Source organism: Sciurus carolinensis, chromosome 8, assembly GCF_902686445.1.
Source record: "Sciurus carolinensis chromosome 8, mSciCar1.2, whole genome shotgun sequence".
In the NCBI taxonomy this organism is placed as follows: Eukaryota; Metazoa; Chordata; class Mammalia; order Rodentia; family Sciuridae; genus Sciurus; species Sciurus carolinensis.
Genome location: NC_062220.1, coordinates 90889263 through 90917181, shown reverse-complemented (window position 1 = coordinate 90917181; position 27919 = coordinate 90889263). Strand labels below are relative to the sequence as shown.

Here is a 27919-nt window from a genome sequence, read left to right as displayed (position 1 = left end):
TGTGAGAGAGAGAGAGAGAGAGAGAGAGAGAGAGAGAGAGAGAGAGAGAATGTGTGTGTATGTACCTGTGTGTATGCATGTGTGTGTACATGGACATATGGTCACACATTGTCTCAGATACTTTTTTAGTATTTTGGGCTCACCTCTCTTATTTATAGTAAGTAGGTAGGTTATAGATGGGTCCGTCCAGATTAAAGGGGAAAGAGTGTCCATGTCTGACTCTGCAAGGTATTATGTACTGCCTTACCCAAGACTGGATTGTTTACATGGCTTTCTGAAAACTTTAAGTAAAACATCATTTTTACTTTTTCCTTTATTTAGTGGAGATTGGCAGCTCAACTTCTATGGCATGAGTATGTAATTTAAGCAAAAGTAGATTAATATGCCACCAGGCAGCAGTTTAATTTATGGCACTGGATGACTAATGGGAGCTACCAGAACTATGGATTTATTTTCCTATCAAACATAGCAGAATTTATACCACTTATTTCTTCAAATAAGAAATTCTTCTTTAGAAATGGCAGAGCGAAACAGCCTGAGGTTTGATGGGACAAATGGAAATGTGTGCTTGGCTCCTTCCCCCCTCCCCATTTCCTTGCTCCTTCCTTCTTTCTTATACAACCTGAGAGATTGCTGTGCACCACCTGCTATGCTGGGCACCTGGGAATGGAATGGAGTTTAAGGGGTTGTTCCCTGCCACACATTCACTTGCTGCAGGGACAGCATATTACCAAAAACATGCTATGTGAGTACAATTGATAATGAGCTATAGAATATGGGGACCACAGAAAGTAGATAAATTGCTTTTATGTTCTGGTCATGGTGATGAAGGGCACAGCAAGGTGAAGGTCAAGAGACCTCACTGAAGAGATAGTTGAGCTGGTTTACAGCAGAGTCAGAGCAAAGCAAGGGAATGTGCACCTAAGTCAGGGTGGGTGGGAAGGGGAGGCGGCCAGGAACCCCTAGCCAGTTGAACAAGTATGTGTAAAGGCATTGAGGTTGGTGCACTTGAAGAAGTGGAATAACAGGAGATGAAGAGGCCAGAGTGGAAGGCTTATAGGGTCTTTTGTGCTGTGGGGGTGGGAGGAGATAAGGGGGATTCACAGAGGTTGGTTTGTTTTTTAATCAATTAATTTAGCATTGATTTAACCATAATGTCCAAGGACTTGTATGAAACACAGAAAGGATTCTAAAAAAGTAGAAAATGTTAGAGTTGAAAAGGACCCAGAGTATCACTCAATCCAGCGTTTTTATCCCAGATGACATTTGCACAATGGAATAAAACACACACAGGTGCACTGTGTTGCGGAACACAGTTATATAGAGGACATTTTTAGAATCGACATCAGATTTCCTGATTCATTCAGTTCAGGGTTCTTTTTAATGCCAAAAATAATATTTCTTCCTTCAGGTACCTTCTTTTGAAGCCGAATGATCTGTACAAGATTTTTTTTTTTTTAGAAACATGAACTTTTTTGGATGGGGTGTGGTTGGTTTAGTATATTTTACTTCTTTTTTCATATCTCTGTAACAATATTTGTAAATCTTTCTTTTCTTTTTCTGTCCTGTGTATTTAGACTATCCATTGCAGCTATTGGAAAATTTCAGAATAATTGACTAATTTTCTTCCCCTAACAATTTTAAATTATTCATTTATTTTTCTTGTGGTAAAATAGACATGACATAGTATTTACCATTTAATGCTTGTTGAATGGACAGTTCAGTGGCCTCAAGTGCAGTAAAGAGACTTAAGCATCCATCTTTGGAACTTCTGTATCAATCCCAAAACTTCCCTTTTCCCCAGCCTCTGACAACCACCCCACTTCTTTTCCTCTATGAACACCCAAATTTAACAATGTATTTTTATTTTGAACACCCAACATTTTAAATGAAGAATTTCAAATCCATACTTAAGGTGATACAATTATTTGGAGAGCATCATATACCACCAACTCCACTCTACAGTTTGCTATTTTGCTTTTCCACAAATTTACACATTTATTTCTCTATTATGTATCAATCCATGTTTCCCCCATTTGATTTTTGGATGCATTTTGAAGAGAGTTGCAGACCTCAGGATCTTTCCCCTTGAATGCTTCAGTGTGTATATCTTACCCAGAATTTAACATCTGTTTATGGCAATAACTAGATGCTTTTAATTTACACAACAGGGGACTGACTTGATCAGAAAATTTAGTACTAAGAAAAGAACTCTGGTCCCATTCAATGGGAGAGAGAAGACAGGGATGGGAGTAGGGAGTTAGGGGGTAATGATCCTGGAGGAAATTATTCAAATTTCTTTTGCAAGCCTGAGATATATTGATCTAGACTCATCCTAGGATGTCTTCGAGGATGCATGAGTAACAACAGAAAATCCCTAACAAAACAAAAACCTAGTTCAACTAAAGCTCTCCAATTTAATAAAGTAAAAAGAATAAGAGCTTTGGAATCAGATAAATCTGGATCATCACTCCAGCTGTCCTATGCATCTACCTCTCCATCCTTCTTTTACCTTGATTATAGGGTATTTGATGTGGCTTATAAGAATACAAGAAAAAAATGAAATAAAATCCCTGAGCAGGGATTGTGTTCAGATCATTTGAATTTGAGTTTTTTGGAATCTTTAACAAAGGGGCAAATAAAATCATATATCTAATTCTCTGTCTATAAGGAAAAAGGTTCATTAAGGTCATATAACTTTGGTTAAATCATTTGACTTCTGTGAACTTCAGTTCTCTTATCTGTAAAACGCAGAAAATAAATGCTTATCCTCCCCAGGGTTGTGGTCAGTGGCACAAGGGTCGTGGTCTGTGAGGGACTTCGGTATGTTTCCTGGTATGTGGGTGTTCAGCAATTGTTAGTTCTTTTCTCTTTTAGTACCACATTACCTTGTGACTTAGGTTTCTACTAAAGATGGAGCGTACAGAGGCCTATAGAACGAAGGGTTTAGTGAGTTAGAATCTCATCAACTGACATTTAGTGCTTGTGGCAGCTGTGCTTCCTGCTTATCCAGCCATTGCCCAGCAGGAGTCTCAGTGTTTTCTTTGGTCTTTTTTATCAGTCCCGGCAGAGGTTCATTGGAGTTCTTCATTGTTTTTTCCTTTTAAAAAGCATGCACACCGAATAGGGCTACATGATTAAAAACAAATGAAATAAAGCATTCCTGTCAATATGGGAAGCTTTGTTGGGTGGCTTAGAGCTTCCCCCTCTCTTTTATAGTTCTTCAGATACTGGCGGTGAAGCTGGTGCCATGATCTGCTGATGTTTGAGGGTCAATTGGCAGCAGACAAGAGTGCTGAATAGTTCATTCTAACTAGGTGGTTAATTATTCCTCCGGTTATGTAGGCATCTCACGCTGGAATTGGGCGGTCATTTGACATTACAAATTGTTGCTTGGCACTTGATCTTCTGACAACCACCAAATCCCAGATTGACTTCATCTAGTTAATTCAGTAGCTATATATAGATATGGTGATGCTTAATTTTGACTGGGCTATGGGGTGTCCAGACTTTTAGCCAAACATTCTGATCGTGCCTCTAAAGGACTTCCTGGATGAGATTAACATTTGAATCAGGATCTGAGGAGAGCAGATTGCCTTTCCCAAGGTGGGCTTCATCTGATAAATTATAAACCTAAATAGGAGGGAAAAAAAGCTGATAAAGACAGACATCTCCTCTTGCTTGACTGCTTGAGGTGGGATGTGGGTCTCTTCTGGTTTTCAACTAGCACTGAAACTTCAGCTCTTCCAGGGTCTTAAGCCTGCCAGCATTCAGACTGGAACCATATGATTGGTTCTTCAGGGTCACCAGCAGATCTGGGGACCTCTCATCCTCCATAACAGAATAGGCCAATTCCTTATAATTCCTTTCACATATATGTATCTTTTTTTCTTATGAGTTCTCCTGACTAACAGATTTGTCCTGGACCAGGTTATACAGAACTTGGAATGGAATCATAATTTCTATATATTTACAGCTTAGGTTAATTGCATAAGACATAGTGGACTATTTTCTGTGCCATAGAAAAATAATATTTTAAGGCATGTATTAATTGCCTATTATTATGGGATGGTGCTCATTGTCTTATTTAATTTCCACAACAGTCCATCAAGGCCATTTTAAAGCCAGTGAAAGGAGAGCTGAGATTTGAACCCAGGTGTATCTAATTCCCAAGCCTGTGCTCCTTCCAGAGAATTGATGTTAGGGCGAATGAACAGTATCTTTTGGCAACATTTATGTTCTCTATGGTTCTACAACTAGGGATTAAAAAATTATTTTGAATGTATTTTAACATTTTCTGTTTAACATTGTGTTGTCTGTCCTGTACCTCCCCTGATGTGGGCTTTCAAAAACATTTTCCAGCTGGGCGAGGTGGTGCATGCCTGTAATTCCACCAGCTTGGAAGGCTGAGGCAGGAGGATCAAGAGTTCAAAGCCAGCCTCAGCGACAGTGAGACGCTAAATAACCCAGTGAGACTCTAACTCTAAATAAAATACAAAATAGCGCTGGGGATGTGGCTCAGTGGTTGAGTGCCCCTGAATTCAATCTCTGGCATCTGAAACAAGCAACAACTAACCAAAAAAACAAAAATAATTTTTTTTCCAAAATCACTAATGCTCCTTCTCCCTGGCTTCGGTTGAAGTGCATTGCCTGCTCATTGCTGAATAAGTTCATAGCTAGGTGGACTGGGTTCTCAAAGTTAGGTTGGGAGAGCCTCAGGTTCTAAAGATGATCCACACCAAAGATGAGGGTGAGTGGAGGTTTCTGTGACCCATGAAGTTTGGGAGACAGCACCATTTTGGAGGTTCATGACACACCTTTCAAGTTCAAGCTCTCAAATATTGTCCACTAAAGGTGCTCTCTTCATATTTTGTAACCCAGAATTTCTATAACTTATCTGAAAAAAGGCCATTTTAATGATTCCAATTAATAATTCTACACAACACAATATTATGGGAAATACTGGCCTAAACATGGGATAGATGTTGAGGCTGGAGAGGAGCCAGCTCGAGGATCTTTGCGTCAAGCTATTCTGTACACAGTTATTTATAAAGTTCAGGTCTCATAAAGGTTGAAGCCTGGAGGGCATGTCCACATTTGCATAAAGAGAGTCAATATCAACTCTGTTTCTGAAGTTCAGGAAACAGAAAGAGAAGTTTCCCAGAAGCAGCTTTCTTTCTTTTTTTTTTTTTTTTTTTTTCTTTTTTGTGGTGCTGGGGATTGAACCCAGGGCCTTGTGCATGCGAGGCAGGCACTCTACCAACTGAGCTATTTCCCCAGCAGAAGCAGCTTTCTAGTTCTGCAGACTGAATTGGTGAAAATCATCCATGCCAGAAGCAGCATATTGGGTATAGAAGATGGATGAGGCAAAGCCACACATGTAGTTAAGTCCCAAAGTGAGCTGTAGGACTATGATAATAAGCATCTGTATCCTGCTTGGCATTCTCTGATCCAGCTCTTGGCTGGTGTGATTCTGGCCAGGCCACTTAACTTTTGCAGCTGTTCACTGTGACAGCAGAGAGGGCAGAGCAGTCCTCACAGAGTGAACATCTCAGACTCCTTATCAAGAGGGAGGACAGGGAGGCGAAGGTGGAATTTTGTGTGCTCCCACAGAGGGGCACCAGAACTGCCTGTGCTGGGACACAGTTGTCCAGCTTCATCCTGTTTTTCCCTCTGACAAGGCTCATCCCCTCATCAGAAATGCCCCTGCTGTCTGGTTTCTTTCCAAGAAGGATTTCAGTCTTTAGGTAGTCTGGGTATGGAAAATTCTTTTTGAGCAGCAGAACTCTTTTTCTTAATGACATAACAAAATGATTCAGCAAGCATTTATTATGTTTCCTATATGTTCTAGAGGACAAATTTTGCCCAATGTCTACCTTCAAGAAGTTTACAGTGTCTAGAGAGGCAGATTGCCTTCTAGAGAAAGATGGAGGTCCTTCTTTATCTGTGGGGATCCAAGACACCCAAGTGGATGCCTGAAATTTTGAATAACACCAAACCCTGAATATTCCATTATTTGGATCCATGTTCCATCCATGGTTTGGATGTGATGTGTCCCCCAAGAGCTCACAGGTGAGACAATGCAGGAAGGTTCAGAGGAGAAATGATTGGGTTGTAAGAGTCTTAACCCATTCAGTGAATTAATCCCTGATGGGATTACTGAAGTGGTAGGGTGTGGCTGGAGGAGGTGGGAATTGGGGCATGCCTATGGGGTATATATTTTGTATCTGGAGAGTGGAGACTCTCTCTCTCTCTGCTCTGTTTCCTGATGATGTGAGCTGCTTCCCTCTGCCACACTCTTCCTCCATGATGTTCAGCCTCACCCAGCCCTGAGGAATGGAGCCAGCCTTCTATGGACTAAGACCTCTGAAACCATGAGCGCTCAAAGTTTTCCTCCTTTAAAATTGTGCTGGTCAGATCTTTTAGTCACAGCAGCAAAAAAAGTTGATTAAAATAGCCATGTTTCTTCCTATACATATTTATGAAAAAGTTTAATTTATAAATTAGGCAGAATACAAGAATAAGAACAATAACAATATTTTAGTATTAATAGTAAAAGAGAACAATGATAACAAATTTCTGTGATAAAAGTTGTGTGAATATTGTCTCTCTCAAACTATCTCGTACTGTACAGCAATTGGGTAATGCGTGCAGCATAGATGTAGTGGACAGAGGGATGATTCACTTCTGGAGTAGGACAGAGTGGGCTGGAAGAAGATTTAATTGTGATGCTCAGACTGGTGTGCATTTTAAAACTTATGAATTCTTTATTCCTGGAATTTTCCATTTAGTATCTTCAGGCTTGTGGTTGATTGCAGGTAACCATGCAGGAAATGAATCCCAGATAAAGGAAGACTACTGTAAGGCCAATTTAGAGAAAGAGGTGTGGATCCTAGCTGGGGATGGGGGCTGGGTACAAAGAAGGGGTGTCCCAAACAGTGGTGACAGCTCTTGAAGTCAGAGCTGTGTCATTTTTAAGGAAACTCCAAGCAATGTGGCTGGAGGTTAGACAAGGTTGCTGGGCTGGGAAGGAGAGGTGGAAAATGAGATTAGCTGGAGAGAAGGTGGGGTTAGGGAAAGGTGACCTTCGTGCCGTGTTGTGCTCTGGGACCTTACCCTGGGAGTGACAGGAGGCCACTAAATGACTTAAAACTGTCAGTCTCTGTGGGCAGAACCTGTGACTCTTATATAGGGAGAAGGGTCAGGGGATACACAAACAAATGAGTAAATATGATATAGGGCTTGGACTCAGGCTTGGTCATTCAGTTGGTGATCCCTTAGCCTCTCTGATCCTGTTTCCTTATCTATTTAATAATAGCACCTTCCTCTCTTTCACACTTTTTTAAAACAAGTTGCTCCGAAATCCTGCATGTGAACTTGTTTAGCAAAGAAGAAGAAATTGACTTTTTCAAATAAAAATTCATACTCTCACTTCTACAGTCAAGCAAAATATCCTGTGCTTCCCTCTAGTTCTTACAATAAGAATTCATTCAAGAATTGCTAGAGAGGAGGAACTCAGTGTGGGGATGTGAATGGTGTGCTGAGGGTGGCTCCCAAGGGGTGATTCTTAGTATCTCTTCCTAACTCTGTTTAGTGACATCAGGTTGGAAACTTGGAATTGTCCATGGTAGGGGTCTTTACACGGTGGGAATCAGCAGATGCTACAAATCAAGGCTTTTCCCCATCTTCACTCCCAAAGCTGGTTGTAACATTTACCAGCACATCACTGCAGTGGGGACACTTGCATAAGCAAGAGAAAGACAGAGGTGGGGGGGGGGTAGGGGTTGTCATACACTCCTCTAGAGGAGGAGGAGCCCTTTCCATCTATGTCCTGGTTACTGTGACACCTTCAACCTCCCCTTCCATTTGAGCATCGTCCTTAGGATTGAGAGGACAGTCAGAATATTGTGCCTTCCTGTGCACCCAGCCTGTGAGTAGAGATGTACACAGGGACTTGTCTGCCACCTGGGACCACCCTGCCTGCTGTGATCCAGAGCATACTACCTGAAGTCAAGGACCTCTCACTCCGGCACAGCTGGGCAGCTGCTCAAAGCCCACAACATCCATGACCATTTTTGCTTATTTTCTGCTCCTAGTTTCTTTGATCAAGCCACTGGATGATAAAGAGGAAGAGCATGTCATCTGTTTTCTCTCTCAGCCTTGGTCACCAGGGCACCATGCCAGTGAGACTCCTTAAAGATAGGGGATCCCATGCCAGTGGACTGAGTCATGTGACTATATGATGTACATGTTCGTGGAATGAATGAGTGGGGAAGCCCTAGCAAATGGTGCAAGTAACACTACCTTTCTAAGCAGCTGGATCTTATTCCAAGCTGCTGCATTCACTGGCGTCCCCTCAGCAACATATGTGACCAGACTCCTGGGGTAAATCAGTCAGAGGAATAAATTATCATGACCAGAGCAAGGGATGCTGTTAACATTTTGTAGCAAACAGATGCAAAAGGGAACTGGATTTTGGGAACACCCACAACTGACAAGCTTGCTGCAGAGCGTCAGCTGGAGGAAATGATCCTGATGTGGGAAGTTGGGGATTAAGGTCATACAGCAAATATTGGTCAAGGACTCCACTCTTGGGATTGCAGAAGAGTGGCTACTACTGGGTGGGAAAAGAGCTTGCTCTTCTGGAAGATGAGCCCTTGGGGTAGTTATTCTACATAATCTCCTATGTATTTTTGAAGTAATTACATTTTCTATATGCATACCTTGGGTTAAAGGGTCGGTAATACAGGTGATGATCCTGACCTTGTTTGCCCAAAACTTGCCAGTGTTTAAAACTGAAAATCCAGAAACCCTCCTAGATCTGGGCAGAGAGGATAGTTGGTCGTCCTAGAGGTTTTGAAGTAAGTACTTTGAAGTAAGACATCTGTACTTACTAGTAGATCACTTTGGGCAAATTGTTTAACCTCTCTAAACTTTCCTTCTAAAAAAAACATAGGGAGAATACTGCTGACTTTCCAGAATGTTGTATAGATTCAGCAAGAGGACACTTTTTAAAACACTCGACATGGTGGCTTGCACATAGTTGACATGTAATATAATTTTCCTTACAAGAATATTGGTTTTATATCATCTTGGCTTTTTTGTCTTAGCATTTTTTCTTTTTTCTTTTTTAAAAATTTTTACAGATGAATTTTGATTCATTGTACACAAATGGGGTACATCTTTTCATTTTTATGGTTGTGCACAATGTAGATTCACACAATTTGTGTAATCATACATGTACATAGGGTAATGATGTCTGTCTCCTTCCACCATTTTTCATATCCCCCCTCTCATTTCCCTCTATGAAATCTAAAGTTCCTCCATTCTACTCTCACCCCCCCCACACCCCACAAAAGCAAGGCTATAAAGCAAGTGAGTGGGAGGCTTACTGTTGGCAAAACCTTCAGCAATGTCTTTTACCCCTGGTAGACTGTCTTCCTGGAAGGCCAAGCAGCAGAATCTGGAAGGAAGCTCCAGATTCACACTTGATTGTGTCCAGAGCTGGTGGCTGGACATTTGCCTGGCAGCCTAGGCTAACCGGAAATGCCTGTTGTTCATGGCAGGCAAGGAGACAGCTCTGGCTTCTCACTGTTGGTGTCAGATACAGGTTGCTTGGAAGGCAGCATCTGCTCATAGTTCCCAGCTTTAGAAAGCTTATTGAAAGCCCCAGTGGTTAGCAACCAGGTAACCTAACATCCAGTAAAGCAGGACATCTGGCAGCCTTTGACATTAGGTAGAGGATGTACAAAGGGAACTTACATTAGGTAGAGGATGTAAAAAGGAAACTTTCAAAAACCTGTCTTACAAAATTGAAACTGAGTGAAAAACTTGTGTCTTAAAAGAAATTCCTTGCTGCCCCTTTTCTGTCAGGCTGTAGGAGTAAACACCAAGCATCTCTCTCGCGTAAGAAAGGAAGCATCTTTGGAAACCGTATCACGTATCACATCATGTTATTTCTCTCCGGTTGGTTTTGAGGATGCGTCCATCAGGCAGTAGGCTTTCAAGGGCCACCTTCTTAAAATGTAGGGGTGAACCTAAATAGATGTTGGTTTTGTTCCTTAGGCCAAAAACCTTGGGGTCCTCTCTCCTTTCTTCTTTTATATACCCACATACACTTCTATCTCCAACGCAGGCACCATGGCTGACCACCACCCCTTTTACCTGGATAACTGGATTAGGCTTCACCTGGTTCTCTCTCTCTTGCCCTTACTGTGGGCTGTTCTCAATGTAGCAGCAAAGTGGTCTTTATCAAATGCAAATCAGATCACGTCCCTGCTCTGCTCCAGATCTTCAGTGAGTCCCCATTTCACTGTAAAAACCAAAGACTTTGCCATGACGGACACATAATCTTTCCCCAGTCCCCTCCCTGCTCCACCTCATTTCTTGTTCTCACCCCTGGCTCTTCATGCTACAGATGCTCCCTTGTTTTCTGAGCAGCAGGCACACCTTGTTCCTCCCAAAACCTGGCATACTCTTCTGCTCACTCCCTCATCTCTTCTGAGACTGTGCTGGCATCTTACCTTCTCTATGAGGCCAGCTCTGACCACTCTGCTGGATACTGCCCTTCCCTTCCCTCATATATTCCTGGCCCCCCACTCTACTTTGCCCTTTGCCTGGAGCTCTAGTCACCAACATAGCATGTAATTTAATTATTTATTATGTTCATGTCTTTGCTTTAGTCTTAGAGAAGATCAGATCAGCTGTTCATCATGGTACAGAGGAAAGCTAACCAGGTAGGCTTGAGTCGAAGTTCAACTTCTGCCATTTATTCCCTGTCCAATCTGTGTTGTTACTTAATCTCCCACAGTCTCAGTTTCCTCATATGCAAAATAGTAAAAATTAATTTGCTCAGCAAGAATTTGGTAAGCACCAGTGCTGTGAAAAGCATTGGGGATGGAAATGAGTATGGATGGAACAGTCCTTGGTATATAATTATAAAGAGGATTAAATGCAAGAATGTTTATAATATATCCAGTAGAGAACTTGATGAGAACATGCTCATTAAAAAACTTGAAGAAACTGAATATGCCATTTGAAAGTTAGTTTCCCCTTGAAGTTCATAATATTTCTTTTAGTGCTAAGATCAAACTTGATGTCGATGTGTGCCGGCACATGCACACACATGCGTGTCATGCTGAGTCATAGCAGGAGTTTTGGGAAAGTGGCCTGGATGAACTCCCAGAGGGTCAAAGACCCTCCTAAAAATATATGCAGTCATAGTATACACATTTTAAAACTTTTATCAGGTTCTCAAAGGGTGTCCTTGACTCATAAACATTTAAAACCTTTGTAAAACCCCCGAGCAGATTGGTCTGCTATTCTGGGATTCTCAAAACAAAGATTTGAAATGGAAACTCTGAAGTGACAATTAATTCCAGGACGGAAGATGGCTTTTGTCTGGTATTGGTGCTGAGCCTCTCAGCTTCCTGGATGTGAGAGGAAAGCCTGTGCATGTCAAGGTCATTGCCATCTGAGTCCCTGGAATTTAGAGGCTTGCTCCCACGCAGATGAAACCACCCCTGAGATAGCTGGGATGACAGCGTGAGAAGCGCAAGCACAGGTGTTGGGGATGCTTCTTTAATCTAGGGTGAACCCAGATCAGAGGGCAGAGCCCCTGGGCACTCAGCATAATTCTGGGCTCTGACACAGGAAGCCTGTGAAAGGGGCTATCCCAGAGGGAGATAGATGCCAGAGTGCTGTTATTTTGCTATCATTATTATTTATGTAGTTAACAATAGGATTCCCTTAGCTCCATGCATTATCTTCAGCTCTGCTATAGTTCTTCCAGCTGCCCTCACTTGAACCTCATTTCCATGTATGATTCCAGGAAAATAGTTTCTTTTGATTTCTTGCAAGGTGGAAGAGATAAAAACTAGATGAAGCAATGAAAGGGGTTTAAATGGCAAGAGAATGTATCAGGACACTACGTTGTGCTGCCTAAATGAAGCAAGCAAGAGAAGAACGTAACCCTGGGCTTTCTCTCCCTTTGGAGTGAACAAAAGAAAAATGCTGCTGAGGCAAAAGTAAAGAAATGGATTGAGAGAGGAGTATCCTGGGTGTGTGTGTGTATGTAGGGTTTTTCCTCTGGGGTTCCTAACTCTGTTTCCACAGTTTCCAGCATTGCTTGGCAGACTTGAGTATTCTCTTTTTGTCATTGGAAACCCTGGGGGCAGAGACTGTCACCTCCCTGTTTAAGCTGTGGCATTCTGAGGTGGAGGGATTATTTGTAGACCCTCCAATGAATGACTGAAATGGTTCCCATAACAAGAACTGCAGGCTCCTTTTTATTTTAGTTAGCATTGCCACCATCTGCAATTATAGCCTTGGGCTAGTGGTTTCCTCTACTTTTTCTCCTCATTCTTGTTTGAAAAACTGCAAAACAACATCAACAACAACAACAACAAAAAACCAAAAAAACCAAACAACCTGCCCCCCTGCCCTGCCCCCACAAAAAAATAGCTTCAAGTTGTCAGTAATTGCAAAATCACAGTACCATGGTCAGAGGGCTTGTTAGATCACAAGCACAGATTTAGCCTCTCAACTTTCATTCGGAATACCTGCATATGAGAGACATCATTGTTCTTGAGGTCAATGACAGGATTCAGTTCACATCCAGTTCTGCCATTTAGTACGAGGCCTTGAGCAAGTTACTTGACATTTCAATGTGAAGATTCTGTGGGATATCATGGCTGCCAAAAGGGAAGTATGTACAATGTACATAACAATAAATAGAATATAATGCAATTCATATATAATTTAGTAATTACTAGCTATTATTACTGTACTACTGCTATGACTATTGCCACTTCCTGGTAGCAGGGGACAGGACAGAAACTGGGATATGCCCTCTGGATACCATCCATGGTTAAACCTGCCCTTTCAGTAACAACGGTGGCTCTGTCCACACATGGCCTTTAAGAGCCATGATTTGACAACTGCTCAGTTACCCAAATAGTTGAAAAATGTGTCAGCACTGGGTCCCCATGCATTATTGATATTGGCAGTTTCCTTCAGCTGCATTGCATGGTCTCTGACTGCTGAGAACAGGAAAGGCATTCTCTCCCTTTTGTGTCCCTTGGAGGCAAGCCAGCATGCGATCCCTGCTCCAAAATGTTACTTCTCTTCGAAGGTGAAAAGCATGAGTCACAGCTGGTCATCCCCCTGGGTTACTTCCGCACCGCCTCTCCTCTGCACCTCGCTGCTTTTCCCCTGCACCATTTCACGGGTGATTAAAGACAGGCAAGCGCGCGCTCTGCTGGAGTGAGGTCAGAGCTGTGGTGCAAAGAGGGATTTTCCTCCGCTGTGCAAACACCCTGCGACGTCACAGAGCCTCAGGAACGCTATCAATCGTGACCGCTGCCAGGAAAGTGCCGTCTGACGGGATATTGATTTGGCGCCATGGTCAGTAGCAGCTGGGACCAATGGGGCCTCTTTGGCGCTGCGGGGCTCTAGTGGACCTTGCAGATTAGAAAAGCCTGGCCCCGAATGTTTGCAAAAAATGCCAAGCGAGGGGTCTCAGATCTGTTTCAGACGAGTGGGCTGGAGGCTGTTGCCAAGATGCCCAGAATCTCGCAGGCCCCTACTTTGAAGAACAAACTCTGATAAGCTCTCAGATTTAACCACTTGCTTAATTGGTGGGAGGGAGAAAAAGTCAAAGTTCATTCGCTTCCTTTTTCAGCGATCTTTATGCTACAGCTTTTTTTAAGGAGTGTTTTTTCTTCCTGCCCTTTGACCTTTATTTTTAAGTGGTTTATGATGTATTCATTAGTAGTGGATTCCAGGGCTAGATAGTAAAGGTGGAAGGCAGGCTGATACTGAAATGCTAATCAAATTTATAAACAAATTGAACGATGTAAATCTCTCTGCCAATATTCTGACATAAACACATTTTCAGCTTGATGAGATTGTTGTTTCTAAAAGCCACAGTTATCAAAGCTCCCGAGGTCACAGTGGTAAATGAACAGCCCTTTGTCAACACATCCTTAAAGAAGTTTGATTTTTGGAAGGTGCAGGGTTTGGAAAGGTCACGTGTTAAAATTTCCTCTCATTAGCTAGTTCCAGCATATTGCCTGAGATACAAATGAATCTTTAAATAAATAAATAGGAAAAAGTAGTCAGAAGTACCTGGGAATGGCAACAGCCTTAGGAATTGCCTAGAATTGACCTGGCAGAGTGGTTGGTTTCTGAAGAGCTGAATCATATGGAGAATAGGACTCTATAGGAAATACCTCATTATTAGTAGGAGCCCTCATGGCAAATGGGACTGATTTCTACTTGGATGCAGAGGGCACTTCTGTTGTTATTTGAAGGGGTGAGGCAGGGCTTGTTCTCCCAAACGCTTTTTGTGCCTGGGTAGGGGAGGGGAAGTATTAATGAAACCTTTCTTATTTAGAGACTCATTGATTCCAAAGCCTCTGTTTGCTTCACCAGTAATGAGAGGAGAGTGATTTCTGACAGGGTCTTAATTGACTTGATTGGAGCTCTTTTCAAGGGCTCAGCACTCTTTACCTTCCATGCTTTGGTTCAGATTCTCAAGTGCTTCCTAAATCTCATTGAGAATAATTTTCATTTCTTTCTTTACATCTAGCCAAGGCAGTGGGGGAGCCATGTAGCTCTATATGTGAGAGGCCACGGAGTCCTGTGGTGGTACGGGGGCATGAGAGCAGTTGGAGAGTCTTTTGCCAAGGTTTCTTTGCATGCTAATTACTTTTGCATTGTGTTCCTTAAATATTATTCCTCTCCATAAATCAAGTCTCACTCCCTGCTTATAGGAGCCTGTTTATATCTCAGAAGTAGAAATATAGTACATACCAACTTCTGCTAGATATGTCAGCCTGTCTGTGGGAAGGATTATGACTGATTCAAGGTGGCTTCAGGGTCTTTTTTATTAGCATGGATCTCTTAAAAGCATGTGGGTGGAAAGGATTCAGAGAGACCATTATTCTTTTATTCTCTTGGGTCTTAAAAATCCTTTCACTTCTGAGAATCACAGGGACTAGAATGGACCATTTCAATGTCCCCAAGGACAACTTGGAAAACATTACCAGGAGTAGTTAATATCCTTCATTCACCTTGTGTGCTGAATCACACACAAAGTAACATTTCACTTCTCTGGAGGGGGAGGGAAAGGATCATACTCTGCCAGACAATTGCAAGTTGACCCTTTACGTTGTGAAAGTGCTTATTGCCTTTCCCTGCATAGCCTCTTGAACCTTCAATGAAATAAATTTCACAGTCCTTCTTAGAGAGGCCCATGACTGGTAGTCAGTTCTTCTGTTCTGCTGGGGGAACAGTGATGGTCAGGGCATTTATGACCTCTGCTTTCCAGGAGTCCACAGGTTATGGGTCCTTCAAATCCACTCTCAGGGTTCTATTCTGGCCCCCGACTGCTGCTTCCTTGGCTTCTCTCCCCTGGCCACATGGCTCCACTCACAACATACCTCCTAGCAATCCCTTGAATTCATCAAGCTCCTTCCTTCTTCAGGATCTTTGTAGTGTTCTCTCTTGTCAGATGTGTTTTCTTCCTACTTGTTACCTGGTCAACTCCTCCAAGTCCTGGTTCAGATGTTACCTGCTCATGGAAGCCATCCTTGGACCTGGGTAGAATGAAGAGGGCTGCAGAAATCTGTCACTCCTCTCCTCCTACTCCTCCATTGAAAAATGGAGTGTGTGTCTCCTTCCATTGGATCAGAACTAGCCCTGCGATTGCTTTGAACAACCACATGCAGCAGAAGGGATGCTGTACCAGCTCTGAGTCTGCCTTTAAGAGGACTGGTATCTTCAGCCTCCTCTCTGTGGAGCATTTGCTCTAGCTCCCGTGTAGGGAAGCCTAAGCTAGCCACCTGGTGAGACCACATGGAGAACTCATGCTGAGAGGAAGGTCCCAACATCCCAGCTGTCCCTGCCAAGGCACCCATCATGGGAGTGAAACCATACTGGATATTCTAGTCCTAGTTTCCATCTGCTTGAGAACCCCCAGACAAGATCAGCAGAACTGCCTGGTCAACCCACAGAAGCATGAGAGAAAAAATGGTTGCTTTAAGTCACCGATTTTGGGGAATAGTTCATTACACAGCAACAAATAGTTGAAAAATGTTACCGTATTTGTAAATAGTCCCATCCCCATGGTTCTTGGAATTGTACTCTGTTTATTTTCTTGATAGGGCTTTTTATTTTTACAATGATATATCTGTTACTTTAAAATCTTACTGTCTAGTTCTCCAGTTAGGTACAGAGACTGGAGCATTTTGATTGGCTGTTGCATACCTAGCATCACAGAATGCACGGCACATGGCAAGCACTCAGCGAGTGTTTATCGAATGAATGAATGCATTTAAAAAGGTTCCAGCATTTAATTATGACATCTTTCTTCCCCAGATACAGAGACAGATCTTCAAATCTTCACCTCTTGTGAACTTGCAAAAGCAACATTTGAAAACCCTTTCTATCCTTCTTTGCAAATCAAAATCCTGGTTTGCATGTACTATACATTTGCACAACAAATTCTAATGCTTCCCCATTGGCCAGAGCATAAAAAGCCCTGAGCTTTAATGTGGCAAGCTAGACCCTCCTTGGTCTGCATGTCCAGTCTCGGCCTCCTGTCCTTCCTTGATCCCTGGCCCCCATCACAATCACAGCATGTCCTTTGCTATCACCTGTATTGCTGCCCAGGGACCAGACAGGTTTCCCCTTCCCTGGCACCTGTCTTCTGTGGTTGACTCATTCCCAGGAGACCCCCCTAGGAAGCCTTTACCAACCAGTGGTCTATGTTTTTGGTGGGCATTCCTTCTTCTTATCTATGAGCAAACCATTGATCCCAAAACTCAGGTGGAAGTAGAGCCATTCTTGACGATGGAGCACTGGGTGGGGAATCTGGGGCCATGGCTTTCAGTCCCAGCTCTGTTGCCCACTTGTGCAGTTATTTAACCCGATTGGGCCGCCCATTCCTTATCAGTAGAACTAGGAGCTGGGGTGACAGGATGGCTGAGATCCCTTCCAGCTCTGAGGTTTTCCATATTCAGATTTGCTTTACAGCGATAGAAGGAACCACTCCCTGATTTATGTACATTTGGGTCAGAATTTGACTGACTCTAGCATCAGCAGTTTTACATGAACAAAAATTTCAATTTCATTAGTGAAGCCAAGTTAATTCTGCTGGGTTGGCAGAGTGTTCTGAGAGGCAGAGTGGCCACAGGGACTGGAAGGAAGCTCACGAAGTCAAGCAGCCTTGCTCTTAGCTGGAGGATGAGGGGGTAGTAAGAGGGAACCTGGGGACCTCTTAGACCTCAGCCACTTTGTTTCTAAACTAGGAATAAGAAAAATAATTAATAAGTGTCTCATTTATTCAATGTTTTGAGGTGCTCATGTGTATGATATGATGATGCCTTGATATGTCATTAATCTATGTATCAAAATAATAAAGGCTCCTTGCTTTGCCCTCTCCAAGATTCCTCTTCCAATCTCTGGTATCCTGTTGGGAGGATAAGATCAGAGAGGAACTACTATTAATGAGAGCCTCCAATGAGACACGGGTCTATTTTCACTCCTTCTGACAATTGTTCATGGGAGGAGTTATATGAGTCAGGATTCTTCATCAATGACAAAAATCCAACTCAAATTAGTTTAAAATATGTTGGAGGGAGCATTTATTTGGTTCATGTAACTTCAAAGACTTCAGGCAGGGCAGGATCAAGGGGTTCAAAAGATCTTCTCATATTTTATTTTGTTTCTCTAGTTCTTTTCTCTGTTGATGTCATTTTTCCCCCCCTGGTATATCTTTCCACATGGTGGAAAAGATGCCAGAGCCAGTATAGTCTCAAGCCTAAAGCTCAACTCCAAGAAAAGAGAATGAACTGTATCTTTTTCTTCAAGTGACCACATCATACTCCCCCACAAAAAAGCAGCTTGGATCTGTTTTAGTCATATGTCTGTCCTGTCTTGTCACTATTCAGAGGTGTAAGGTACATGACTGATTGGCTAACTTGGGTTCTGTCTCCTATGGTTATACTAGCCTCTTGGGATCAGACCCAGGTTTTTCTGCAGTATTTTTTGATCTCATGAAAAGCCTGGCTATCTCAGGTCAGACTGTGGCATTCACATCAGGGCAAGTGAGGATTGAAAATGGATCTAGGGGTCATCAAGCCCAACCTGGTCATGGCTAGAGAAGAGAAGGCCTTCGCTAAGGGCACATCAATACCTCCTTTGCTTTTCTAGTGTCACTTCATCAGAAGGATTACATGAACATCTATGGCACATCTGAAGAATCTTGCCAGAGTGGTAAACACATGGGTCACATCAGGCTACATTGGGCTGCTCAGGAGCTGGGACTTCCTCCTGTTTCTTCTCCCATCTACTCCTCTTTCCAGATTCTTTGTGACACCTTTTGAGCATGTATTTGTGATGTTATCTGCTTGGAGCCTCATTTTAGATGATGGTTGGAGTCAGGGGACCTCAGGAATTAGTCCACTGTCTTTCAGATCTTTTTTTCTAGCAAAGGTGGTTCCTTGAACAGAGCCCTCCTCAAACCATAAATTCACACAGAGAAGACATCAGAAGGAAAAGCTATGTGACAGTGTCCCCTTGTCTGAGAAGGAAGTCAGTGGGAAAGAATAGTCTCTATGGATAGTCAGTCTCTTATAGGGCTGGCTCACATCTGTGTGGGTGGCAAGGAGGGGTGGTTGTGCCTGGTGCTACTTTCAATGTCCTAAATGTGTCTTCAGAATTTTCCTCTCAAAAGACTTTCTTGCTGATGTCACTGCCAAGTTGTGAAAAATGGATCAAGGGCACAGGCTGGCTTCATGGAGGTCAAAGCAAGCAGCCATACTCTTGTAGCTGGAAGATGCATGTTCATGGGAGACTCTGCTTTGCCTTTTCTGATTTTGTGCTCTTTGTTCAGCTTTGTACCTGGAGTCCTCTTGTGGAGCCCTGATTCTCATTTGCCCTATGGTTGTCTCATGTTCTATGGAAGTTTTCCTGAAGAGCTGGCCTTAGTGCATGGTGCATGAGGCAGTAAGTCCCCTCCACATGTGACCATGCCACCTCCTGCTTAGAACCACACCTGGCTCAACTTTTGTAGGAGAGAACTCAGGTTTCCTTTTGACTTCAAGGGACTGACTGACCCTTCTAGCATTTTCTTCTTGCTATCCTTGGTCATGTATTTATAGGCAAGTCACACAAAGCTGTGGATTGCTGGACATTCCACCCATTTTTATGTTCCTATGCCTCTTCTGCCACATCCTCTTTATGGAGTTACCTGCACCACACACCTGCCATGAAAACACCTTCTACTCATTGACCTTCAAGATACAGTTCAAATGTCACCTCCACTGTGTAGCCCACTAACTTCTCTGACATATTAGTGACCCCTTGATCTGACTCCTGCAGCAGCCCTACCGTCTCTCATATGTGCCTTTCCCAGGCTTTTCATATGCCTGCAGGGAGGAAGCATAGCAAAGGGAAAAGAACATGAACCACGTCTTCTGGTCTGGGTTTGAAACCTACGCTGCCACTCATTAGCTCTATGTTTTGCAAAGTTATCTGACCTTTGAGAGCTTCTTCTGTATAAGTGGACATAATGAGGCTATGCTGAAGTCTTTCGTTGAGAATGAAATGAACCAAACTGTGATATGTTTAGCATGGTGCATGGTACGTGGTGGTCTCAATAACTGGTAGGGGTGGTAATTGTCATTTTGTGATTGTTATGAAATCATGAAATCAGAGATGAGGCAGCATTCTCATGCCTATTCCTTTCCCCCTGTCAGATAGTTATCCAGCTTCTCCTTGAACTCTTGGAACAGGGAGCTCACTTTTTAATCTTTTATGATACTTAATACTGGTAGTGCAGAGGTTTGCTGGTACTTTGGCTAAGTTATATACATATATTTGTGGGACTAAATTGTTGGTTATATGTATGTATGTATGCATGTGTGCATATGCATATGTATGCAATGTCTCAATATATTTAGTGACGTTTGAGCATGTGAGATTTCCCTAAGAAAACTGAGTTAGGAAGTCACAATGGAAATTAACTTTCACTGAAAAGTTGTGAGTGACTTTGTTCTTTCTTAGATTTTTTTACTTCTGGGCCCATTTGTATCTGATTTTGGCTTGCCTCCTAGTAGAATGCCAATAGAATTGTGTCATCTAGTATTATTACTGCATCAAGCCTACTCTGTCTGTGATGGATAAGGAGAGAACAATTCTTGAGTGACATAAAAACATGGTGCATCTAAAACTTGTAATATATGTGGACAAAAGAAAGACATTATCTAATGTGGTTTAGAACACTGAATTAGGCACAAATAATCCTTAATTATTTTATGGTACTGTGGCCTCAGTCTTCTCATCTATAAAGTGGGAGCATTGAGCACGTAGGGATGGGGAAGACAACGGTAGACAAAATCCATAACTACTTCTCTTTCTCATTCAACCAGAGCAACTCTTTTTGTTTTGAAGCTGAGACATGCATTGGAGTCTCTTACAAGGTGTTATTTGAAGTAAAATATTTTCTGCTGCCTAAACACTTTGAAAACCTTAAAACTAAAAACTATTGTTGCTCTAAAATAAAGCCAAGATATATTTTTTACCAACTTTTAATACATGCTTAGTTTTTATAACTTTTTCTGAAATGAAACAATTTTTGTTTGAGGAGCTTTTAAAAAAGATTTGTCTTTTCTCTTATTTGCTTGATTGCAGTGAAATCAAATTTACCTTTTTCTGACTTAATCAAAGTCCTGATAACACTAGGAAAGTCATAGGCACTGCATGGCAGAAAGGCAAAGGCCAGTCTTTGTCATTCCCTTCTCTCCTTTCATCCCAGTCCAGTTTTTGGAGAAACCATGACAGAGTATAAGTGTGTATTTGTCAGTACTCTGTCTTTTCAGCATTTTTTTTCTCCCCAAATACCGTCACACAGACTGAAAGAATCAGGGCGGAATGGACACAGGAAACCCTTTTGCTCAGATTCTTTACTTTGTACATGTGGAAATCGAGACCTTGTGAGGAGGGGGACACTTTTGTATAGGATGACATAAGGAGCCATAACTCAAACTCTGGTTGTCTCTGGTTCAGTTCTCTTTCTATAGGGAACCTCTGGGTCCTTCAGTTTTCTAATTGCAAAATGGAGATAATATCTGTCCCACAGAGTTGTTGTATTATATGAGAGTGGAACCCTTAGAAGAGTGCTTAGAAGTTTCTGTTGTTCGCTATTGTTGTTATTACTACACTTCCATATTCTAACAACAGGCTGCCCAAGGTGCACACTTTCTTCTTTTGGTGTTCTATTTCACTAGGTCACTGTTCTCAGACTGCATGACATTGAGTGGGTAATTGGTTTTATTCAGATAAATGAACTCCACATTGATATATTGGCTACTTAGTGTTATCTTTCTCTGGTCATAATGCCTTAATCAAGGAAGATGTATGTGCTTCCAGAACACCTTTAGGGACTGACTTTAATGGAGTGGCTTAAGTCTATGGAGGTGAGTGGGCAAGTCACTTTTGATCCAGCAGTTCTCATATCTAGGTACCAGGTACTTTCTCTGCTAGAATGTATGGGGCCAGCCATGTCATTTCTCTCACCTCCGATGACTGGGAAGTAAAAGATAACTATCAAATGGATGAACATTTAAAATTTAGACACCATCATTTTATTCCTTTGTCAAGGTCAAATGAATAGAACTGTACTTGACCAATGAAGGAAACCTAGTGCTCACCTTTAAGTTTATCTTACTTTTGAGAAGTGAGCAAATATCTAATAGGCAGACAAAGAATGCTAGGAACGGGGCTGAAAGAAACATTACCTGATGGTGAAGAAAAATACTGTCTAAAGCATGCTGCACCCTGAATCTCAGGATCCACGAGTCCTGAGTTCCTGGTTTGAAGTCCCAGTGGCCTCACCCATAAGGGAATTTGGTGACCAGTTCTGTGATGTCATGACTGCAATTAGTTTGCAGCCCCCAACTCCATACTTGACCCCATTCTTCAGTGAGGTACTTTATTGACATTGCAAATGACCTAGGGGAACAAGCAATGGTCCACAGCAGCCCGATTAACAGACCCCCCCCCCCCCCCCCCCCCCCCCCGCAACCCCTGCGCGTGTGGTATTTATATGCGGACATTCCTACCTCCTCAGTTGGAATATTTACTCCTTTTTCCAGAGGAGGGGGTTGGTGCGCAGAGGGAGAGGTTCCCCTGAGCTAGAAAACATCTGGAGGACTTTGTGAAGGAAAGAGCTCCAGGCAGAAACTCCAGGGAACCTCACAGCTGCTGTGCACCCCTCCTCAGCCTTCTGGGAGGATACAGACTTCCCTTCCCTGGGATTTGCCTGCGTGGAGCTCTGTCCTTTATGTTGTGCGGGATCCAAGAGCCATAGACACCGCGCGCGCGGCTGGGGGTCGCAGTGGCCGCTGGCTGCCCTGCGGGGGCGGGTGTGCCAGTCCGCCAGGAGGCTGCTGCCCTGCGAGCGAGCGTGTGCCCTGCAGACAGGGGTGCCCGGCGCGCCCCTCCCTCCACGCCCGAGGTGCCAGTGCAAACGCCAGCCCCAGCGCGCTGACAGACGACTTTTCTCACTTGTCAGTTTTCTCGCTTGTCAGCAGAGCTGCTGGTAAGTGAGAGAAAACAGAGGGGGCGCAACGACAGCGAGGCGGGGAGGGAGGGGCGGGGGGCTCGGGGCGGAGCCTGGGGGGCGAGGCCGGGGGTCCGACCACCCACCCGCGCCAGCTCCCCTGGCTCATCCCTGACTCCTCTCTCTCCCCTTCTCACTTTCTCGCTTCTGCTCCTCGCCTTCCTCCCCACCCACTGCTCCCTTTCTCCTCCAAATCCTTCAGCTGCCACAGTGATCCCTTCTGTGGCTTTGTTTAGCCTGGGAAAAGAATCTGAATAAACCTGAGGTGCTTCCTCCTGGAGCAGGAGCACAATCCCTCACTCTACCGCTGGGCATTAGCTCGGGATCATGGCTGGTTTCCGCAACTGCCTCCCGGGCACACCTGGGGTCAGAAGCACCCACAGTCCGAGCCTGCTCTAAGCGGGTCTGGGGAGCGCAGACGTGAGCGCACCCAGAAAGTGACAGGCAAACACGCACCGCGCCCAGCTGGGGCTCGCGGGCCAGAAAGGAGGCTGGGAGGGGACAGCCCGAACTCTCTCCACCTCACCTCCAGCTGAACCTGCAGATATGGAGTCCCCAACCAAGGAGATTGAAGAATTCGAGAGCAACTCTCTGAAATACCTTCAACCGGAACAGATCGAGAAAATTTGGCTTCGGCTCCGAGGGCTGTAAGTAAACCTATTTACTTCTCTTTCCCCATTTCCCTTCACCCATCCTTATTTTACCGCACAGCCTTTGTAGTCCCTGCTACTTATTCCCGTTCCTGCGTGGCCCTTTAAATCTCTCCCTAAAAGTTCCACAACTGCTTCTCTGTTAATTACAGTCACTGCTACCTTTCTTCCAACACAGGGAGGGATGTCTTTCTTAAGACACCTTATTTCTAAGACTCTCCTTATTTGGGGAAAGGGGACATGTCTTTAGATGAGTAACTTAGTAGCCCAATAGGTAGGGAGGAGTTTCTGGCTCTTTTGACTCTGAGGAAAGTTTGGGGACCTCTTCCCAGACTTTTTAACCAAAGAGTTTTCCCCTGCACCTTGGCAGGTGATCCAATAACTCACCAACAGTTCACATTCAACATATATTGTGGATGCTGGATTCTCTTCTGACTCTTTCCAGTTCAGTTTAGTTTCTAACATTTTTTTTTTTTTTAGGAATCTTTCTGGCAGAAAAATGTTTACTAGAAGGAAGGACTATTTTGGAGAAAAGTAGGGGTCAGAAGCAATATTGGAGTTTCCTAATAATATTTGAAGAGCAGAAAAGGGTGTTTGTCTTTCATATGGTGACCAACATTGTAGATGGATTGATTTGAAGAGATCTCTGAATTTCAGTCACTTATTGGATTCTGGTTTGGATACTGAGGAGAGGTGACCTGAAAATCTTTTGTGTGTGTGTATTTGTGTGTGAGAGTGTGAAAACATTCATAGACAATGAACTGCTGGTCACCTCGGTTCCAAAACTGTAGCGATGGTTGTACATTTCCATTGACCAGACAGCTCCCCCTCCCTTCCACAACTACTGTATGCTCATTTTATCACATATTTGGTATCAGAGACCTAGGTGTGGTTTAAAAAGTAATTTTTCTCCAAACATGTTCCACAGACTTTCTCTTTCCACCAAGGCCCTGGTGAGAAAACCAGCTCTTTGCCATTTTGTATGTTTTGCTGCCATTATTGTTTTTCAAAGCAAACACACACACACACACACACACACACACACACACAGAGCAAAACAAAACAAAACAAATAAAGAATATGCTGATCTAAGGTGGCTTCATCTTGGGAAGATCACATCCCAACAGGATATTCAGTTTTTAAAGGGAAGCTATAAAGAGGTATCCTTATTGAAAGGGGCAATTTATAAAAGCCATTCCATCAGTAATCTTACTGAGCTTCATTGCTATTGGCCTCATGGGAAACCTTACTAAATAATTTGATTTTGACTTGTCTGGCCACAGGTAGAAGCTGTAAACTTATTTGGAAGTCTTGTCTCTCTGGCTGGCAGGCTCTTCTGACAGTTTAGGTGTCTGCAGCTCTTTCAGAACTGTGTTTACAGTAAGCTCATGTTCAGTGTTGCGAACATTACATCCAATTTTACTGTGCTGTGCACAGAAAGTTGTGTTTACAAAGTCTGGGTGTGAGGTGTACAAGGTGAAAGTGTGGTCAAGCTGGCCTTAGAGGGATTTAGATCCACACACCCAGGCACTGCTTCTCTTGCTTACCGTTACACGAAGTCATTCAGGCTAGCAAAACTGAGGTGAGAACTTGTGCAAGAAAGCATTTAGCACTTACACCACGCTGTCTTGTAGCTTTCTCAGTTTATTCTCTGTTCAGCTTTTCTCCCCAAGGTGCTGTGGAGTCTTGTAGCCATACTTTCATTTTCTAGTCTCTCCTAATGACCCAGAACCTGGTGTCTTTGAATGTGAGAGGTGTGGGTTGCTTTTTCCCCAATGTGTTTTGGAATCCCTCTCCCTGTCCTTCCTGCTGGAACATGCTGCTCCACAGCAGTTCTATGACATCTTTAGCTTCACTTTCTAATTTAGGAGGGTATGTTATTATTTGTTATTATAATACATTTTTTTCTGCTATGATGACTCCACTACCATTCTTACTACCACTTTTTTTTTTTTTTTAATGCAAAGCAGCAGTGCTGGAATTAGTTGCTAAGGACTCTAGAAGCCAAAGCACATGCTCATTTATACAACTTGGAATAACACTTCAGCAGTCCACAAAATGGAAACCCTTAGGAGACAGAAGGGAGTGTGTGTGTGTTTGTGTGTGTGTGCGTGTGTGTGTGTATTTGTTCACACAACAGATTGTCAACAAGAGAAAGGGCGCTGCCCTTTCAATATTTTAGAAAGAGCCAGTAGCCACAGTTGGATTTTCATATCAGTTTATTACCATGACACCCTTGTGGAAAGGGTTTTATAAGTGACCACAGATGGTCAGGAATTCAGTTCAATTGGTTTGAGAGCATGTGAGTTCAGGACACGATCATCTCATGCATGGATTGTTCAGTGGTGTCACTTCTCCTTCTTGTTGGTGTTTCCCCTATTTAATCCGTTGTTGAATTTTTCATCTGTTAGGGTGGAAGTTCCACAGGACAGATGCTTTGTGTGTCTTACTTCTGCTGTGCCTCCAGTTCCTTTAACAGGATTTGGTGCTCAATCAAAAAGGTGCTGAAGGAAACAGACTCTGATGTGAACTTTTTAATATGCAAAATGAAGATGAATATATATTTGAGTCAGCCTGTGAGCCATAAGACCTATCAACAAAATGCTCCCTGGTTAGCAGAGAACAGGTTTCATTAGCGTCATCTAAACGGGTGTGGGAATTGGACAAGATGTGACAAAGCCATGACCTAGGGCTGGATCTAGTTCTCATGTTTACTGAGGTTCCCCCTCCCCTCCCCTCACATCTCTGTTTTCTGCGTTGGGGAGGCTTAGTCTTTACCAGCAGCAAGAGGATTTCTGTGGTTATCATCTGCAAAGAATCTACAGTGCAGGAAATACGGAGGATGATCCCCTATCTATTCCAATTCCACCTGTCCCCACTGCTTTATCTGTCTTGGATGTCTCCCCATCTGAATAGAGTTTATTGATTTGTTATGCATATTATCTGCCTCCTTTGACAAAATATTAGCTTTTTGAGGGAGTTTTTTTCTCTTCTTGGTCTGCTCTGCTCACTGGTTTATGGCTGATGCTTGGTACATAGTAAATTACCACCACTTATGTGAAACCTAGAGCTATTTCACTTATTTCTTGAGGAAAGAATCAAGAAAAACTCTTAATGCAGCCTTGTGGCATTACCAACATATGAATAATATAAGGAATATTGCAAATGTGAGTCTTAAACACTGCCTACCCTAGCTGAGATGATAAGGGCCTGCAAGCCTAGGTGTTCACTACTACACTAATTCCTCTGGTCCTCGAGTGAGGTGCTGTGCGCTAATGCAGAGAAGCCCACCTGGATGCTGCGAGTGATATGATGTTCCTCAGCCCCCCTCTGCAGTCCCACCACCTCTGACACCCAGGTTCACAATTCTTTAAGTCAGAAGGGAACAAATACTGCTCACCTGAGCTTTCTAAGGTCACTCTGTCAGGGGGTGTTGCCCTCTCTCCTGGGAGGAGCCTCGTTTTCAGTTTTCTATAAATTTAATTGTGCCCCATGGGCTATTGTTGTAGTTCTCTCCTCTGTAGAAGTGGGTAGAATTTTTAAGAGCTCCTCTGAATTGCACTGTTGGCAATGAACATTCTTTACACCCTGATAATGTGGGGGAAGCTTCAGGGGTTTGAGCAGGGGTTTGACTTGTGCCTTGGGTCCTGACCAAAAGTGTTTGTGTTGCTGTCTGCTGCAAGATGACAAAAAGTCATTCCTATGTTGCGTGTACGTGTGTGTGTATTTTAATATATTTTAAATACATATATATTTTAAAATTGAGAGCCAGAGGATAGGTTTAATGTATTCCTTGGCATTTATTGTCATAATTATAATTACCTAAGTTTTCACGTATTCATTTTGCCCAACCATGAGGTAGTCAGTGGAATAAATTTTATGCTTATACAGTGCTCCATGACGGGGATGATTTTTCACATTATTTAAAGTAATATTATGAGTATACAATGGGTATCAAGGCTGGTGCATGACTACTAGATTAGAGAATTGGAACAACTATCTTTGTCTACCCAGCCCCCTCCCCAACTATGGTAACAGATCTTACTCTGCATTTTACCTTGAACCCTGTCACAGGGCACAGATCAGAAACAGGAGCATCCTTCATTGACATTTTTGTACTGGCCATGGGAGATTGATGCTTTCCCCTTCTTCTGAACTTGGTGCCTTCCATCAGGTCTATTTCTCACTGTCTTTATGAAGACAGTGAGCCAGCCCTCAAAGAGAAGCAGAGGTGAGAAGATGGAGTGGGAACCCCTGGGTCAGCTTCTGGGGCCCTGGCTCCTGCAGATGTTTCTCTGAACATTTTGGTGAAACCATCTGCATGAGCCAGGCAGTAGGACTGTTTTTGCTGAGGCTGTTTTTTGGTTTCTCTGAAGGAGTCTTAACTAAAACCCCTGATGTACAGAGAACTGGCTCTTCCAAATTAGATAGCAAAGATGTGTGTGGGGGAGGGGAGGGGAAGATTCCCTAGACGAAAACACCTATTTGTATTTTTGGTTTTGTGTTTTTTATTTAAAACTTCTTACTCTTTTATTTCATTTCTATTCACCTGAATAGATGTTCAGTCAACATGAGTTGCTTTCTCTCTCTCTCTCTTTTAATTTGGTATTGGGGATTGAACCTAGGGGCACTGAACCACACT

The 27919-nt window shown here is 43.1% G+C and overlaps 1 protein-coding gene across 8 annotated transcripts in view; it reads left to right on the top strand.

Moving 5' to 3' along the window:
• The window catches only part of Pde1c (phosphodiesterase 1C), a 551831-nt gene that overhangs the window by 197904 nt on the left and 326008 nt on the right, over window positions 1–27919 (top strand). Inside the window, exon 1 of one of the 8 annotated variants that reach the window (XM_047560737.1) lies at window positions 22710–23274. The exons of the other annotated variants lie outside the window; for them this stretch is intronic. Within the exon in view, the coding sequence (XP_047416693.1) occupies window positions 23174–23274 (101 nt within the window). The 5' untranslated portion in view covers window positions 22710–23173. Of the gene's footprint in view, window positions 1–22709; window positions 23275–27919 lie in introns of those variants that run through there. 8 annotated transcript variants of the gene reach the window in all.